This window comes from Homarus americanus, unplaced genomic scaffold (genome assembly GCF_018991925.1).
Source record: "Homarus americanus isolate GMGI-L3 unplaced genomic scaffold, GMGI_Hamer_2.0 scaffold34003, whole genome shotgun sequence".
Lineage (NCBI taxonomy): Eukaryota > Metazoa > Arthropoda > Malacostraca > Decapoda > Nephropidae > Homarus > Homarus americanus.
Genome location: NW_024720584.1, coordinates 231,368 through 248,461, shown reverse-complemented (window position 1 = coordinate 248,461; position 17,094 = coordinate 231,368). Strand labels below are relative to the sequence as shown.

The window sequence follows — 17,094 nt, the reverse complement described above, 5'->3', positions numbered from 1 at the left end:
GGGGCTGCTCTGATAGATTGTTCCAAGTTCACAATTCCCATTTCTAAAAAAAAATCATGAACTATGTAACAAATAGCATTGAATCGGGAGCCCCTGAAGATATTCTGGCAGTTTATCCCACATTTGCTTGTCAACACTAATTAATCCTCAATTAGGTCATTGATAACTATCCTACTCTATCTCGTGAGTGGCATTACCGCATTGATTAGTGATAGTATCCTCGGTGTCAAGATCTTTACTAAACTACCTAGATTATGGAACATTTTACCTAAAATTTTCAAATAATAATTAAAGTTTTTAAATTAAATACGTGACCAGTGGCTGAGAGGATGAAGTGGTGCGGTGTTGAGGATTCAGTAGTGCAAGGTTGTGACTCACTAGTGTACGCAGCTCTCACTCTTCTCTCACTCTTCTCTCTTACAGGTGGGTACAAAGACTAATATCCATTGTGCCAACTAACTACCGGGGTGAAACAAAAGGTGTGAGTGTTTGTCTGTATAGTTTAGTATATAATTGGCCCCTCCTCGGTTGTATTCTAGGAAATATAATAGAGTTAATCAGTCAGTGGTCTCGACTCGTCCGCTCCTCCTGAAATGCGAAATGCAGTTCAACTACAACATGTAATTTAAAGCTCTGTATTTTAGTATTATATTTCCGTTATGAAAATATAAAGTTAAGTATAATTAGTTATTAACTCTTTAAGGGATAGTGTCCTCCTTAGTTATTTTATTCTGGCTATTTTGGAATCAGCTTGTTTTTGCACTTCAGGAGTTGTATGACTGGTTTAGAATTAATTTTAACCTTCAAATATAACCAGATGGTGATAAAGGGGTAGGAAATAAAGTTAATCACTTCACTCATTTATTTAACACAAAAATAATGGTTATAACAGGTAAAAAAAAAACAAAGACCATATAAATTCATTCCATTTACCTCTCCCTTACTTTCCATATAAAATATTTTATTGATTCTATATTATTTCTACATTTATATCCATCTTTCTTGGGTATCTGTATATTTTAAACGAAAAATAATTAATTCTTGATAGATTTTCGTATTTGTATGACACCTTACCAACTGACCTAGAATTGTGCTCACTATTTGTAGATTCAAGTCATACAGAATTAAATGCAAGTCTCGTCCCCACAGTACTGCACAGCACAACCTGGTCTAGCTGGACCCATTTTTACTTAACTGACCTATTCTAACCAAAGCTAACCAATACCAAATCTATCCTATGCTAATCTAACCAACCTATGCTAATCTAAATTAACCAACCAATACAAATCTAATCTAGCCAACATATGCTAATCTATCCTAACTAATCTATTCTAACATAACCAATCTATTTTAATCTAATCAATCTATTCTAACCTAATCAACCTATTTTAACCCAGTCAACCAAATCTATCCTAATTAACCTTACAAAACACACCTCCTATAATTTGACCTATCCAACATATTCTAACTTAACCTATCCAACCTACTCTAACTTATCTAACCTAGGCAAGGTAACCAGTCCAACTAAAAGTACTGGTATGAAAGTTAACCTACAGAACCTACTCTTAACTAATGTACCAAGCTAATCCGATTCTCACAACCTTAACTTAACTTAACCTAACGTACCTACTCGACCTACTACTGTAACATAACATACCCACCCTTATTTAACTGAATCTAACCTAGCCCAACTAACCCATTGTAATTCAACTTAACCTAACCTATTCTCAACTTTCCCACCTATACTAACACCGGATAATGATGGTCCATAAGAACGAACAGTTAGTGTTACCTATCCCATATTACCCAACTCTGTTCAACCAAACTCACCCAACCCAACTTGACCTAACTTACCCTACCTCAATAAACATAACCAATACAAACACCTCAGTCGCTAATTATTGTGAAGTCGGGTTAATGAGGAATAATTGTACTCCTTGAAATCATTGTCAATAGATGGTAAGGTCTTTTTTTTTCTTTTTTTTTCATTATTTACAGGTCAATGCCCATCTTTTCCAAGGACAGGGGTGATGTGATAGCGGTGCATTTGATTATTGTCTTCTTCTTCTTCCTCAACAGTAGCCAGAACAATGTCACATATGGTGTGGATGGTGACTCTGGCCACCCTGGCACTGTGTGCTGGATGGTCTGACTTGAATTCTCTCGGTGAGGACCCAAGCTTGATGAGGGATCGGGAACAAGCGCTATTTAAGGTAAGGAACGTTATTTGTGCAAAATCTTCTGTTGCTCATAAATATTGTCAACTGACGATGGGATATTAAATAATTTTAAGTAAATTACTGTAAATATTTGTAAAGGAAATATTATAAGACAAAAATATTAGTTCTATAGTTATGACTTTACATAATTGGTGTAAGAAAAAGATTTTTTTATTGTATTATAATGAAAGGAAGTCAATCAGTCCTTTGTAGAGTAGCTCCTCTGTACAGGGTGATGCATAACCTTAGTTGCTGAAACCGCTTACAAAATTAAGTAGAAACAGCTTTATTTTTTTATGTTATGAGATGGCCAAAAGGGGTGCAGGTGCTGCAAGCTTTGATATATTGTTAAGCTTGATAAATTCATGAGTAAATAACATTAAAGTTATTAAAATGTGAAGTACAGTGCATTATAGAACCAGATAATAAAATAATGCCTGCTCTAGTTTACCTGGCAGCCACCACACCTATCAATGGCCCTGTTGGGGAGAGGTGGCTCGTGGGTTGTTCAGGCTCTCCTCATTAAAGTAGTTACGTGTGAGAAAACTATCATAAGTAACTAAATTTATTATTGATACTTTTCTGTAAGCAAAAATCAACTAGAACGTACAGTACCATGAAACAGACTATCTACTGTTCCTTTACTATGAAAAGAGAGATTCCACTTAAGCTGTCTTCTCAATCAGATGGAATGTTTCAAGTCTTTCAAACAGTAGGTTCATTTGTAAACATTGCTCGGGCTAAGTGAATTACATATTTTACAACATTCACTGTAAGGAGTCCTGCCCCCCTCCTACGACTCTCTTCTGTACTACAATATTATCATTTATCATCTGCTTTATACTGTTCTGTGATCACATCTTCCTCTGGGATGCCGCCTTGAAGCTTTTATGGCATTACATAACAAGAACCAATATAACCCAACTTAATGATTTCAGATAATTTTCAGAATGGATTTGGTTCGTTAGCTTATGTTGGTTCATGTCATCTGCTGATACTAATTTATCATATGCTGTGATGAAGTTTGCAATGTTGACATACTGTATATTATATTTTCAAGTTCATATCAACAGGAGCATAGTTTGGCTGCAGCACACTAAAACAACTTTGAGGTCTTCATTGAGATAAGACGCTTACTTGTTAACAGCAAATCTAAACTTTTATTTTTAAGTTAAGCTTTTATTATTCTAACCTTATATAACCTAACCTATAAACCCAACTTAAAATATAAAGCCAGATCTGAAACCTAAGATGGATAAGTGTGTTTGGTCATAGTTGTCATCTTTCAGTGTGAAAATCTAGCCATAGTAATGTTGGTTGTGTTATTCTAGCAGTTGAATATTTTTTACCCCAGGTTGGTTTTGTAGGTTGGTATTTTCTGAGTTGTTTTTTGCATGAAATATCTTTATCATATTAATTTAGGCATTGTAACAAAATCTATACATGAATCAACAATCCAACCTTTATTAATTATTCTTAGGTTGTGACATATTGCTTAGGTTAGGCTGATTCTGGTCACCATTTTCCCATTAATATTTTAGCTGTGTTGCTTCCCTGGGGGGGGCAAGAACACTCCTGCTGCAGGGAACTTGTTCATCTTAGTCATTGTATATATACCATATCTTTTATGTCATCTGTGTACCTTCTTCAATTTACATCACCATTCTGAAGACTCTTGTGTTGGTTGAACTAACATGTAATTGAATCGTTTGTCTTTTTTGCTTTTCAGTTTACACATTGTTATACTGTACTAACAAGTGACCGAGTCAGAGGAGATAAACCAGTTACGTTAGGGTGATTGATAATGAATTGATGAGGTGAGACATAAATGAGTACAGTATTTTGATGTAGAAAATCTTATAAGATGTACAGAGCGACATTTATGGTACCAGTTGTTTTAATTGTTTAGTCATTTGATGCATGGGCTATGGCATATTCTTCTTTACACCAAGTTAGAGTAAAGTATTATAATGGGGGAGAGTTGTGGTAGATCCTACTTGAGAAATGACCCCGAGACATGCAGAGTAAAGATGAATAGGCCTAAAAGGTGAAGGAAAAGAAAGGTAGATTTGTGAAGTGTGTGAGAATGAGCAGAAGAAAAAGAACTCAAGTACTTCAGAAGGTAAGATCTGTGCTTCACTTCCCTAATATTGAAAGACAGTTTTATGATTTATTATTATTCTTTTTATCTAGTAATTGGTTGCCTGTGCTTTATTATATTTGTTTGATTATATTTTAAAGGTTGTGTTGCTTCATCTTCTTGTATAGTTTAGAATAAAGTAGAGATGTAGATACAAAAAGCTGTTCTTGCTCATAGTGTTATGCTGTACAGTACAGTAGAGAGTATCTCCAGACACAAAGATTCTTCACCTTTGACAAGTGAACACTGCTGATAATACATTTATAATATATTATCTTTTATGCTCTAGGAGGAAGTTGACAGTGGTGTGGGCGTTCACATTGCAACTGACGACAGATCATCCAACTCTTCACTTGATAAAGAAAACAAAACTGAAGTATCAGATATTAGTTTCTTGAATGCCTTTGTTGCTGCCCTGAGTATGATAGTGGTGACTGAACTGGGTGATAAAACATTCTTCATTGCTGCCATTATGGCAATGAATCATCCCAGAATAACTGTGTTTTCTGGAGCTGTATTTGCCTTATCTGCAATGCATATTATATCAGGTGAGTTCTTCTAAATTAATGGACCTATCTGTAGACAAGTTTAAGAATTAAAAGTTGCAGCAGTTAACTGTAGAAATGTTCATAACTCTGATGTAGTAAAACATCTTATTCTTGTCACCTTCTTGATATTACTATACAGTGCTTAAACAGTTGTCTTTTAATAGACACATCTTGTACAGTGTCTGTCATGCGAGTGATTAACGGCATAACATGATCATTAAGCTCTTGTATTGTGCAAGTACAGTAATAAGCATGTCCAAACTGGATGGTGTACAGTCAAGGACAAAAGTTCACTCCCAGCGGTGAACCCGAGTCACAGGACTGAGTCTCCGATCTGACTTACCCTGACTGTTTCATCTCATTTGGGGTCGATGCTGCTTCATTTTGGGCGGGAGCTAACTTTTGACCCCGACTGTACATAAGCATTGCAATGCATGAGAATACATTACCAAGCCAAGAACAATAATCATTTGTTCTCAGCTGCACATCTTATACTTGTCACCCTCTTGATATTTCAATGCTTGGACAAGTTGTCTTTTAATAGACACATTCTGTACAGTGTCTGTCATGTGGGGCCACCATGAGTGATAGACGACATAATATGAAGATTGAGTACTTGTATTGTGCAAGTACAGTTATAAGCATGTCCAGATTGGATGATGTACATAAGCATTGCAGTGCATGAGTGTACATTACCTAGCCAAGAACAATAATCATGTTTGCTCTCAGTGTGTACATTTTGTTTGATCTGAGTTTCAATCTTTCTTCATGTAATAGTTGAGCTTTGTATTATGAGGTCTACGTATTGTGTGTCTGAATGTCTTTTGTATATTCCCAGCTTTGTTTGGTTATGTCATTACTTGGATCCCCCGTCTTTACACTTTCTATGCCTCAAGTGCTCTTTTTGCCATCTTTGGTTTAAAAATGCTCTATGAAGCCTGGAAAATGAAGCCAAATGAAGGACAAGAAGAACTTGAGGAGGTGCAGTCAGATATAAGACGCAGAGAAGATGATGTAAGTATCTCTCATAATGGCAGTTTAGTCAACTTCCTTTTCCAAATACTTTTTCTACAACAACAGATTACTCAACTCGTATACAGTACTAACAACAAGTTTACAGCCTGACCGCTATATTTCCCAGGATTCCTAACAAGTGCAATAAACCTTTCCCAGTGACCTCTCCCTGTGGATATGTTATAATTATTCATATTAAACATTATTCACATGAGGGTTATTGATCTCTTGAACCAGAACTAGGGTTGTTGTTAGTAATATGTCATAGGTCACTCATCTCTTACAGTAGCTAAAGAAATGGTTATCTGTACTTCAGTCATTATTACTCCCTGGTAGACACACACTAGAGGCAAAGTGGAAATACTTCTTAACAACAAGAGAGAGATATTAAATACAAAAGAATATGCAGTAAGCCTTTTTGATGCCAGTGTTTAGGAGAACTTTCCTGATATGTAAAGGGGAAAGATGTGTTGAATATTGATGGAAGATGCCACCTGAATATCTTAAAGAATCTTGTAGTGGTTTAGAAACTGTGAAGGATTAGATGATACAGTTGACTTTGTTTAGAATAATAATCCTTTTGAGATAGAATGAGAGATGTTATGTTTAGTTAAGAGACACCTGGAGCTTTGAAAAAAAAAGCAGTATTGGATATTTTTTTTTTTTTTTTTTAGAGGAGTGAGGTGACATGATGTGTGTTATAGCAGGTAGAAAGTAACTGGTACATTGTTTTGATTAGTAATTGTTGAAGTTAAGGCCTTTAATCTCTTATCTCATTACTAGAGGATTTAATAGTAAGTTATGTTTGTTAGTGAAGAAGCTTGTTAAATTATAGGAAATATCCTCATCTTTTTGTTTGAATGAAGTAAAGGTTTACATTGTTCAGGAGCTGCCATATTGTTTCAAAAAATTCTCAAATATATACATCTTTTAAGTTACATTATTATGCTTCTGACAGAATGTTCAATATTTTTTCGCAGCATCGACGAGAACCTGCAGAGGAAGTTTCAGTGGCAGTAAGTTCACTCTACTGTCTTTCATTTTGTGTTTCATCACTTTAGAATTCAGTAAAAAATCCAGGTACTGTATACCACTTCAGATATGTTTACTCCAGTCAAGGGCTTAGTTACAATGACTTTTACTAATGGAGGGCAGCAGTCAAGTGGATACAGAGTTTGCCTCCTGTTCTGAGGGTCAGTAGCTCAATCCCTAAGCATTCCCATACCACCCAGCTGTGAATGGGTATTTACACTGCCCCTAGCAGGCAGTCATGCCTATGTGACACACACTTTTTGCTACACTGAGAACACACTCCTTACATTATGCCATCAGTTATGTTGAATAAAAAAACCATCACTATCCTGTCTTGGGGTTTCTGGCCTATTCATTTTCTGGTTATCTTAGTCAGAATTGTTGTCTTTTTTTCTTCTCTCCTCTGTCTCCTTCCTCCCTGGGCTGTCTCCTTTGTGAAGTGTTTTTGTCTGGATGCCAGAACCGGTGTTCTTGTTCTGTTTTTCTATTAATGTACTTCTGGTTCGTGAGGTGAGTATTTATCCTTATGTATGTAAGGCAGCTTCTAATGGGTGGCCTTTAGGTAAATAAGGTAAGGTATGTACTGTACATCATGTGATTCACTCAGACATCCAATGGGAGATTAAACAAAAAATCCCTGCCACTGCAAATTTAAAAAAGAAATGTACAGTACAAGCTAAACAAAATACTCATTCCCAGATTTTTACTTATACTGTATATCCCTTAGGTACTGCTGGCAGGTTGTTACCTTCCTCTGGTAGTTGTTCTAACTGTGGCTTGGAATTTGCATGGTGTTTGGTAAACAAAGAATAAGGATGCTGTGATGTGAAGTGAATTTGATTGAGCATGAAACCATCATGGCTCTGCCTGACATCACTCAACCTGTAGGACATGACAAGCTTCATCACTGTTGTTCTGGCGGCAGAGTGAGAGCCTCAGTCACTGACTTACTTATTATGATATTATTCTGATATAATTTTCTCTTTCTTTATTTCCACAGTACACACCAAATTCTCAAGATGGCAGTGAAGTAATAGTAAGTTTGCCCTTGTATTGATGTCAAATATGTGGCTGGTGGGCAGTGCAGCTCTATAGTATTGAGAAACATTATTTAAAGCTGTCCTCAGTTTCATCCATCTTTCTTTATTCATGAACTGACACTACATATAGGACAGTTGATAGTTGAAGACCCTCCCCGAGTACAGTATGTGCTCTCTAATTATATACCGTATTTTACGGCATATAAGATGCACTTTTTGTCTGAAAAATGGCCCTCAAAAATCAGCCTGAATCCTATATGTAATGTTGCGGTCTCCCTCACGCTAATGAATCCCCCAGCTGCTGTCTCCAGTAGGCTAAATTCTACCTTACCCAATTCCAAGATTAAAAATATGTTATTGCTTACTTAAACACATTATTATTATTTATAGTTAATTAAAAGTAATTATTGTAAATATAAAAGGTCAATCCATAACTACTCTGTACTGATGATGATAACCTGAGACTATTAACGTCCATCCAGCAGACACCCAACTCTTCAAAGGTAGCTAAACAGTAACCATTTCTGAACTCTTACAAGCATTAAAATCTACTAATGCCATACCTGCAACATTTATTTCACACTCTACAAATAGTACCTGATACAAATGAGGATTAACTTAACTTTCTTTTCACACTTACATCTCTTAACATTGCTGGCGGCATTGTAGCCAGGTTAGACCCGTCTCTGTAACCAGGCTACTGGGCCAAGCTGTTGTTTTTTGACTCGTATTTTTGGGTAGATATACCTGTACATAACTTTCTTCATTTACAGTGTTTTTACTGATATAAATGCACACACTATTCCACATACATATTGTGAAAAAGTAAAAGAAATAATTGTTCTAAGGACAAACACATTAAAGGAATATACAGTTCTTTGCACACAAGTTACCCGGTAGCTGGTTTAGTGGGAGGATGGCTGGGTGGTGGGGGGAGCATTACGAGGGTATCGGTGAGGTAGCGTCGCCATTACAATGGTAAACAGGGAGTACAGTACAGTACTGTACAGGTATATGCAAATGGCGACTGTGTTAAACTTTCATTTGGCTTTTATTTACCTGTACTGGTTTGGCAATACAGTATTTTTTGTTGTAACTTATTGGTATTATTTTTATTTATTCCTCACATTTACTGGTACTGTTTATATTGTTTTAAGAAAACTATGAATACAGGAAGAAAATACACATAATTTTTTTTTCTTATATACTCCCTGCTATATGGACATGCGTCTAATATGCCATAAAATTGGCAATACAGTACCTGTACTATTTATCTGTGTACAGTACTGTACTGTATTTCTCCTCATTAAGTTTCTTTCTCTCTCCCCCAACTATGAAATCATTGGCCTTTTCCATCATTGGGTACAGTACTGTATTCTGTTCTTGTTATTCTTCTCATGATTAATAATTTGGTTACATCTACGTATAAAAACAAAAATTGTCTTTCCATGCTGAAAGGTCTTGTATGGCAAGTTCCTCCACTAAACATTGGTGGTTTTTTTTGTTTTTTTTAGCAAACCTTCAAAGTTTTGTGTCTCTGGGGACCCAGATTTTAATTTCATTCATCCATCCCAGTCTCTGCCTTCCCCTGGTCCTCCTACCCTCAACTTTGCCCATTAATATTTCTGTTATTATCCTCTCATCCCTAATTATATGACCAAATTATCTAATTTTTTCTCAAGTATTTCTCTAGAAGTTTTTCCTAATCTTACTACTTGTTCATTTTGTTTCCCTGGCAGTGTAGCTTATTCTTAGCTTTCACCTATCACCACATTTCAAAGGCCTCCAACCTCTTTCTGGTGTCTGCTGAAAATGTCTACACTTGTGACCCATACAATAGATATAAATAGTTCATTTCAAGCTATAGGATACAACAGATAAGGAATAGTAAGCAAAACCTATTAGTCTTCACAGCTGTTTGACTCTTGTATAGTACTGTACACTGTAGTCTAAGCAATGCTCTACGTTTCTAAAAGTGAATTTGTTGAGTTTGTTTACGACCAGCTGAATATTGTACTCTACCTTTTTAACTTTATTTATATTTACTTATATCAATAAAATATTATTCTATGTTTAAATAGCTTTTGAAATTAATGTCTGTATAGTACTGTATTAATCAGATTAACCCAAAGATTTGAGTTAACAGTCGCTAAATGTTATTTTTGTCACACATGCATTCATACGATATATTCAGTGTGTTGGTTGATGGTCCTGCCACAGCATTCGAGGTCTTGATGATCCTTTTCAGCAACTTAACTCGGCTGCTTTCTGGTAGGTCAAGGATAACAGATGGATGACCCCAGGGAAGAAAATATCCATTTTTTGAGAATCTACAGTTTTCTGATACCTGGATTTGAGAGTATGGAACTATTCATTGAAGGAGAAAGTATTGTATGCCTTCATTTACAGGTTCACAGAGATAATCATTCATTGCATTAATTATTGTAGATATTCCTTGACTGTGTTGTTTTGTTTTCTATACTGTTCTGTAGTTTCAAAGGGAAACAGTAGAAGAAAGTGGAACGGGAACAAGACGTGTTGGACGATCCACGGAAGAAGGTGGAACAGGAACAAGGCGCGTTGGACGCTCCGCTGAAGAAGATGGAACGGGAACAAGACGTGTTGGACGCTCCACTGAAGAAGGTGGAACAGGAACAAGGCGCGTTGGACGCTCCACTGAAGAGGGTGAAACTGAAACAAGACAAGGTGATGGTTCAACAGAAGATACCGAGGTTGAAACACTGCGAGGTGGATCCATAGAACGTTTATTTGCAGTCCACTCGCGGGTGTTCCTTCAGTCCTTTACTATGACGTTCTTGGCTGAATGGGGTGATCGTTCCCAGATTGGTACTGTTGTTATGGCAGCAAGAGAGGTAAGATAATTTTTATATTACATATGTCTTAGTTAATAATTATTTTGTTGCCATCTAGAGGTGCCCAGTAAGGAAGTAGCAGTGCTTTGTTACTTTACTCAAGTAACTTTCAGAAATCTTTGAGTATTGTACTTAAAAGTACTTTACATTTTTTGTATGTTTACTTTTCCTTGAGTAACTTTTCAGCTAAGGTAATGTACTTTTACTTCGTAACTTTTGTACAAGTCGTCTTGTTACACTTCAAAGTGCTTGCCATGGGTTGAATCTGGATAAATCAATCAAACCATTATATTTAATGTGAAAATATCATACGCTCGTGGCTACTGGTGTAATCCCTTGATGGGCCATTTGTCAGCAGTGTTCAGTACTGTACCAAGATTAGTGACCTATTAAAAGATCCCTCTTGAGAGCCTAAGGCCTGACATTCACCGTGGTCAGAGTCCTGATCACGTCACTTGATGCTCCTATAAAATCCTCTTCTTTAACTGATCTTGTCCCAATAACCTTGTTACACACTTAAAGAACTTATTTGTTGAAGTGTAGTAATATCACTATAACATTTATTATGTCATATCTGAAGACGACTGACGGTTACAGTAAAAAGTACAATGTTCTTGATTTTCTGTGCTTAATTTTCTTTTACAGTGAAAGGAACACCAAGAAAATCACAAACATCTTAGTAAATTTGCATCATTAGTTCAATGTTGGTTTGGTTTTTGTATGTATGCATAGATTGTATTTAAAGATAATATACAGTACAGGTATACAGTGAGTTCTGCTATAACGCGTGTTTTGATAACGCTAATTTGCTCTAACGCGATTTATGAATTCGGAACAATATTTGTATAACGCGATCGCTTGTTTGCTATAACGCGATTTTTGCTTACTATTTCTCCAATTTTGTGGTATTAACTGTGAATATGGTAAAGAAGAATATCTCCAAAAAGCATTCTGATGATAGAATTCCCGGTGATTATCGTAAAAGAAAGGATATAACACTTGAAGAGAAGCTTGATGTTATCAACCTCAAAATCACCCTTCTCCCCCATCAAGTTACATTCATATTTTTTCAAGGTAAAGTGTTAAATTTACTGTATGATTTCATTATTAGATATGAATGTAACATTTATTTAGACTGTGCTATCCTTTGTGTTAGGCTAACTACTAAATTTTTTCGATTTCGAGTAATCTGCACCTAACCCTATTTTCTCCATAAGCCCTGTTATTTCTATTACGCGATTTTCTATAACACGATATTTTACAAGAACACAATTATCGCTAAGTAGCAGAACTACCTGTATTAATTTTATATATAATAGTACAGTGTTATAAAGTCTGTTACTTTTTGACTGAGGTGGTCTCCAGTGAGGCTACTTTTTGCTTGTATTTCAGTAGCTTTTTCCCCTGTAACACTACTTCTACCTCAGTAACATTTTCCAATACAGTTTGCCCTGCTGTTAGCATCTGCACAACTCTACAGTATATGAGTATTGATATAGTCAGTGTTCTTCTGAGGACCTAATAGGTTGACGTTGTCTTCTAATGCGAAGAATTTTTTTACAAAAATCATTTAATTTCAGTTCTTATTCCAATAATAATAATTACCATCATTTTTCAGAATGTGTACGGTGTGATTGTTGGTGGACTGCTGGGGCATATTTTGTGCACAGGACTTGCTGTAGTTGGTGGGCGCTTAATTGCAGCCAAAATATCTGTCAGAACAGGTGAGGTTAAGGATGTTTTAAATAATACCACTTGTGAGGAAATTATAAACTTGTTATAACTGTGTACAGTAAGATTCTGCTTAAATAACACTGTTCCGACTTACGAACAGGAACAGGTACGTAAACTGTTCGTAACTTGAGGACTGCTTGGTACAGTACTTACACATAACACTTTACAGTTTGAAACATTCACATTAGTGAAAATGGTTGTTGACAACCAGACATATAACTCATTTTCTTGAAACAGTCCAGATAAGCAAGGTTATGTCCAGACCACCTCCCATAGATTCACTATTTCAGAGTGGGGTCTGTAGTCTGCCCCAATTACCTTATTTACCTAATAGTAACCTGCTAGACGTGGCCATGCTGAGGGAAGGAGGCCAGTGGCCTGTGTAGGATCTCTCCATGCCTCCTTCCCCTGACATGGTCACCTCTAGTAGGTTACCAATAAGTAAAAGGTAGTTGGGACATGACCACCTCTAGTAGGTTACCAATAAGTAAAAGGTAGTTGGGACAGACCCCAGACCCCACTCCAACAAAAGTGAATCTATGGGTAGGGGTTTGGACATTACCCTGCTTATCTGGACTGTTTCAAGGTATTACTGTTTCTGTATTTTCGTGAACATCTGGAAAATATTACTTGCTTTCATGTCTTCCTGAAGGAAAAAATCCTACACTAATTCTTAAAATTCTTCTTTTTTCAGTAACTGTTATTGGTGGCATTATCTTCCTGGTATTTGCTGTATCTTCCCTGATTATTGGTCCCTGAAAAAATACTTTGCCAGATCTTGTAATATAAACTGTTTGTATAAACGTTTTTCTTGTATATTATAAGACTGTAAAATCTATGGTAGTATACACTTTTAGGTTTATGTAATGATTAAACTTTACTTAAATTTTACTTTACTTTAACCTCTTCACCACTGGTCAGTCTTTTATCCACTTGGGCGGTTGGTCACTTCTGTTACACACGGTTAGCAAGTACTGGACATGTCCAGAATGTATCTGTACCTGTGTCGGTGTTGGTTAAGTCTGGTCTTAAATGAGAATAAAAGTAAGTTAAATTACCACATTCAGTGCTGGGTTAATATTCGTTTTACCACATGACCTTGAAATGATGGTTTGAATCCTACAAAAAAAAAATTAAATAACACCAGACAAACCATCTTTCATGCCAAAGTCCAAGTTTAATATTTTATTATGAGTAATTACCCAGTGCTGTATTTAAATAGGTACTGAAAACTACTCCTAGATTGTACTTTATATAATGTTAATATATGATACATTTGTAACAGGTGCTTGGAAGGGTTGCACACGCTAAATATTACGTATTTGAGAGATAAAACATTGAAATATCTTTGTCCAGACTAATATAGAGTCAATGGAGAACTTGTTCGCTCAGTTATCCCACCAGTAGATATAATCTTATATTTTGTTTTTCAACTACAGTAACCCATTATAATGTACATATTATCAGAACTAATATGAATGAAAATTTAAGTGAGAAAATATTTGGATTCTAAAGTTGATTCTAGGTGTTTCTATCAAGGGTACCTAAGTCTATATCAAATACTGTACGTAATTCCTTTTGTTTTTGCATTACCAGTGTCAGTGTGAGGATCATGACTAGATAAGGTATCTTTATTTGCAGATAACATAACTTACCGGAGAGAACTGCTGAAAAATGGTTAACCCTTAATGTAGAGCCTATTAAGGGTGACTGTGGTAAGTACAGTAGTATGTGTGTTAAAGATCGTTCGTATGTTGGGAATTAATTATTGATACAAGTAAAAAAATGATAAGTCAAGATAAAGGTTTAGAAGAGGGTAACCATGTGAAAAACCATATTGTTTTATTTTTTTTTTTATTGCAGAAATGTTTTGATATTGATTAATAATTTCAATATGAGAAATGTGTGCTGTTTACCTAGCCAATCCAATCTGAATCTTGATACAGTCTACCTAATCAGCATATCCTGACCTAGTTTTATTTCCTCTTTCGAAATACAGTACTGAACTGCAATTCAAAATTATCTGAAGCAAATAGGAAAAAGTTAGGAGTTTAACTGTGTTTAAAGTAAGCTCATTCTTTAAAAGTACTTGTGCTTAGTTTCCCATTTACTACAACCATAGAAACTGTTGTAATATACTACAGTACTGGTAAATATTTCAGAGACTTATGGCTTATAAAATAACTAAGATTTATTGTTTTTAGAAAATATTCAACTATTTTGGAAAACTAAACTTAATTTCTTATTTTTCTTACAGTATAATACAGTACACATAGGTATAGTACCAACGTACTGTACTGTAGAGTCAACAACAGAAAATTGTCCCGAGCCAACCTGCAAGGTAAGAGACAGGTGATCTGGCATTGAGAAGAGTTGACGGATATACCCCAAGTGGCCAGCTATCCTGAGATTTATGATTGGAGGTTGCCCAAGAACACATTTCATGTACAAAACCTAATTGGCATCAATACATAAAATGTGGGATAACAATGTTATTGAGAAATATATGACATTACTACAGGAAGCCTGTTGGCACCAGTCACCATGTAATGCAAAGAATCTTCCTGCATTTGAGGAAAGATAGTTTGACACAGCGCTGACCCACATATGAACTGTTTTCGGAAGAGGTTACAGTATAAGACATAAATTGTAAAAGCTAAAGGTAGCCCTGACTTTATACATCCTGGAGTGCTAAGAGAGTTGTACAGCGAGCTTGCTGAGCCCCTTAAGGTCCTGTTTTGTAAATGTCTGGATGAGCAAAAGGTCCCCAGTGACTGAAGAATGGCTGATGTGAGTCCTATATTCAAGTAGGGCGACCATCACTACACAAATAACTATAGACCGGTGAGCCTGACCAGCTTAGTGTGTAAAGTATGAGAGAGCATTATAAGAGATGCCATGATGGAACATCTGCCAACGTGGTTTTATGTCGGGATGCTCCTGCTTGACACAGTTACTCAAGGTATTGGATGTTTGGACTCGAATTCTGTAACAGGATGGCAATATTGACAATATACCTGTATTGCCAAGGCATTCGACAGCGTACACCATGAAAGGCTGAGAATTGAACTTGAAGGGTACAGGATTTGGGAAAAGTCTTGGCATGGATCAGAGACTGACTTTCATGACTGCAAGCAGTGTGTGGTAATTAATGGCACTAAATGGTTAGATGTTACGGATACCACAGGGCAGTGTATTGGGCCTGTTGGTGTGCATTTGTTTCACAAATGACATGACAGAATCTATTCACTCCCCCTTACAAATGTTTGTGAATGATGCCAAGTTATTCAGGGAAATTAAGAACCAAACAGACTGAGAAGAGTTACAGAAAGATCTCTATCAGCTTCAAGAGTGGTTGAAGAAATGGCTACTAAGATTTAATGTCACAAAGTTTAAGAAGATGCACCTTGGTCGTACGAACAGTAAGGACGCATATCACATGACCCATTGGGACGAGGAAACTGCATTAATAGAGACCGAATGTGAAAACGACTTTGGTGTTTATGTTGACGTGAACTGAAGTTCTCGGCCATTGTAAGAAGCTAATTCAAGCAACTAAACTAGTAGGCTTTATAAGAAGATCGTTCAGATATCTAGACAGTCTGTCCCTCGTAACACTCTTCAAGATTGAGGTGCTTCCCTGTTTGGAGTATCGTCACCCCGTCTGGCCCTGCAGATATGCTAGAGACTGTCAGTTGATTGAAAATGTCCAAAGGAGGTCCACCAGACTGGTTTCGGCACTATGGGACCTCAGATACCCAGAGAGATTAGAATGCCTGCAAATGCTGAGCTTATACTATAGATGGGCAAGGAGTGACCTGATTGAAGTTTATAAACATCTCAGAGGGCACTACTCAGTCAAGTGTCCATACCTGGAGCTGGCGTCCAGAAATCTGCGAGGGCAAACTTTTTCGGGGTGAGAATTGTAAACTCTTGGAACAATCTGCCAGAGAGTGTTGTGAAAACACTGAGCTCTTTCAAGACCAGACTTGACCAACATTGATGCAGGTACAGATACATTCAGGAGCCAGTGCACGCCTAGTACTTGCCAAGAGTGCATAACAGATGTTACCGAACGCCCAAGTGGCTAACGAACTGATCAGAGGTGAAGAGGATAAAAGAAAAAGGTTGATTCATAACTGGGGATCCAGACATATATGATAACTGCATTAGTACTGCTCATGCCAATGAGTATTTCTCATGCTTAATGACACACACGTACAGAATAAAACTGACTAAGATACAGGACCTTCACCCCCTTCCTCCTCCTCCCCCTCTTCCTCCTAACCCCCTCTCCTCCTCCTCCTCCTCCTAACCCTTCCTCCTGCTCCTAACCCTTCCCCCTGCTCCTAACCCTTCCCCTGCTCCTAATCCTCCCCCCTTTCTCTATTTCAAGTGCAGTCTGGCAGTGTATTTAAGGTGGACCTTGAAGGAGGAGGTGGAGGCCTAGCAAGGTACTATGAACCCTGGTGGCTGTTTTCGTACAATTATCCT

At 36.7% G+C, this 17,094-nt stretch overlaps 1 protein-coding gene across 2 annotated transcripts; it reads left to right on the top strand.

Annotated features, from left to right (window-relative positions):
* Positions 1-270: 270 nt before the first annotated feature.
* Positions 271-13,486, top strand: LOC121860663 (transmembrane protein 165-like). 2 transcript variants are annotated; one of them, XM_042357927.1, is made up of 9 exons: positions 271-423; positions 2,080-2,213; positions 4,649-4,907; positions 5,746-5,921; positions 6,902-6,937; positions 7,954-7,989; positions 10,486-10,866; positions 12,485-12,590; positions 13,295-13,486. In XM_042357927.1, exons 1-9 carry the CDS (start codon positions 330-332, stop codon positions 13,357-13,359), a joined length of 1,287 nt encoding a protein of 428 aa, XP_042213861.1. In that variant the 5' UTR covers positions 271-329; the 3' UTR covers positions 13,360-13,486. The 2 variants fall into 2 exon arrangements, with proteins under 2 accessions (XP_042213861.1, XP_042213862.1); XM_042357928.1 differs by lacking the exons at positions 271-423; positions 2,080-2,213 and adding an exon at positions 4,045-4,341.
* The last annotated feature ends 3,608 nt before the right edge of the window (positions 13,487-17,094 follow it).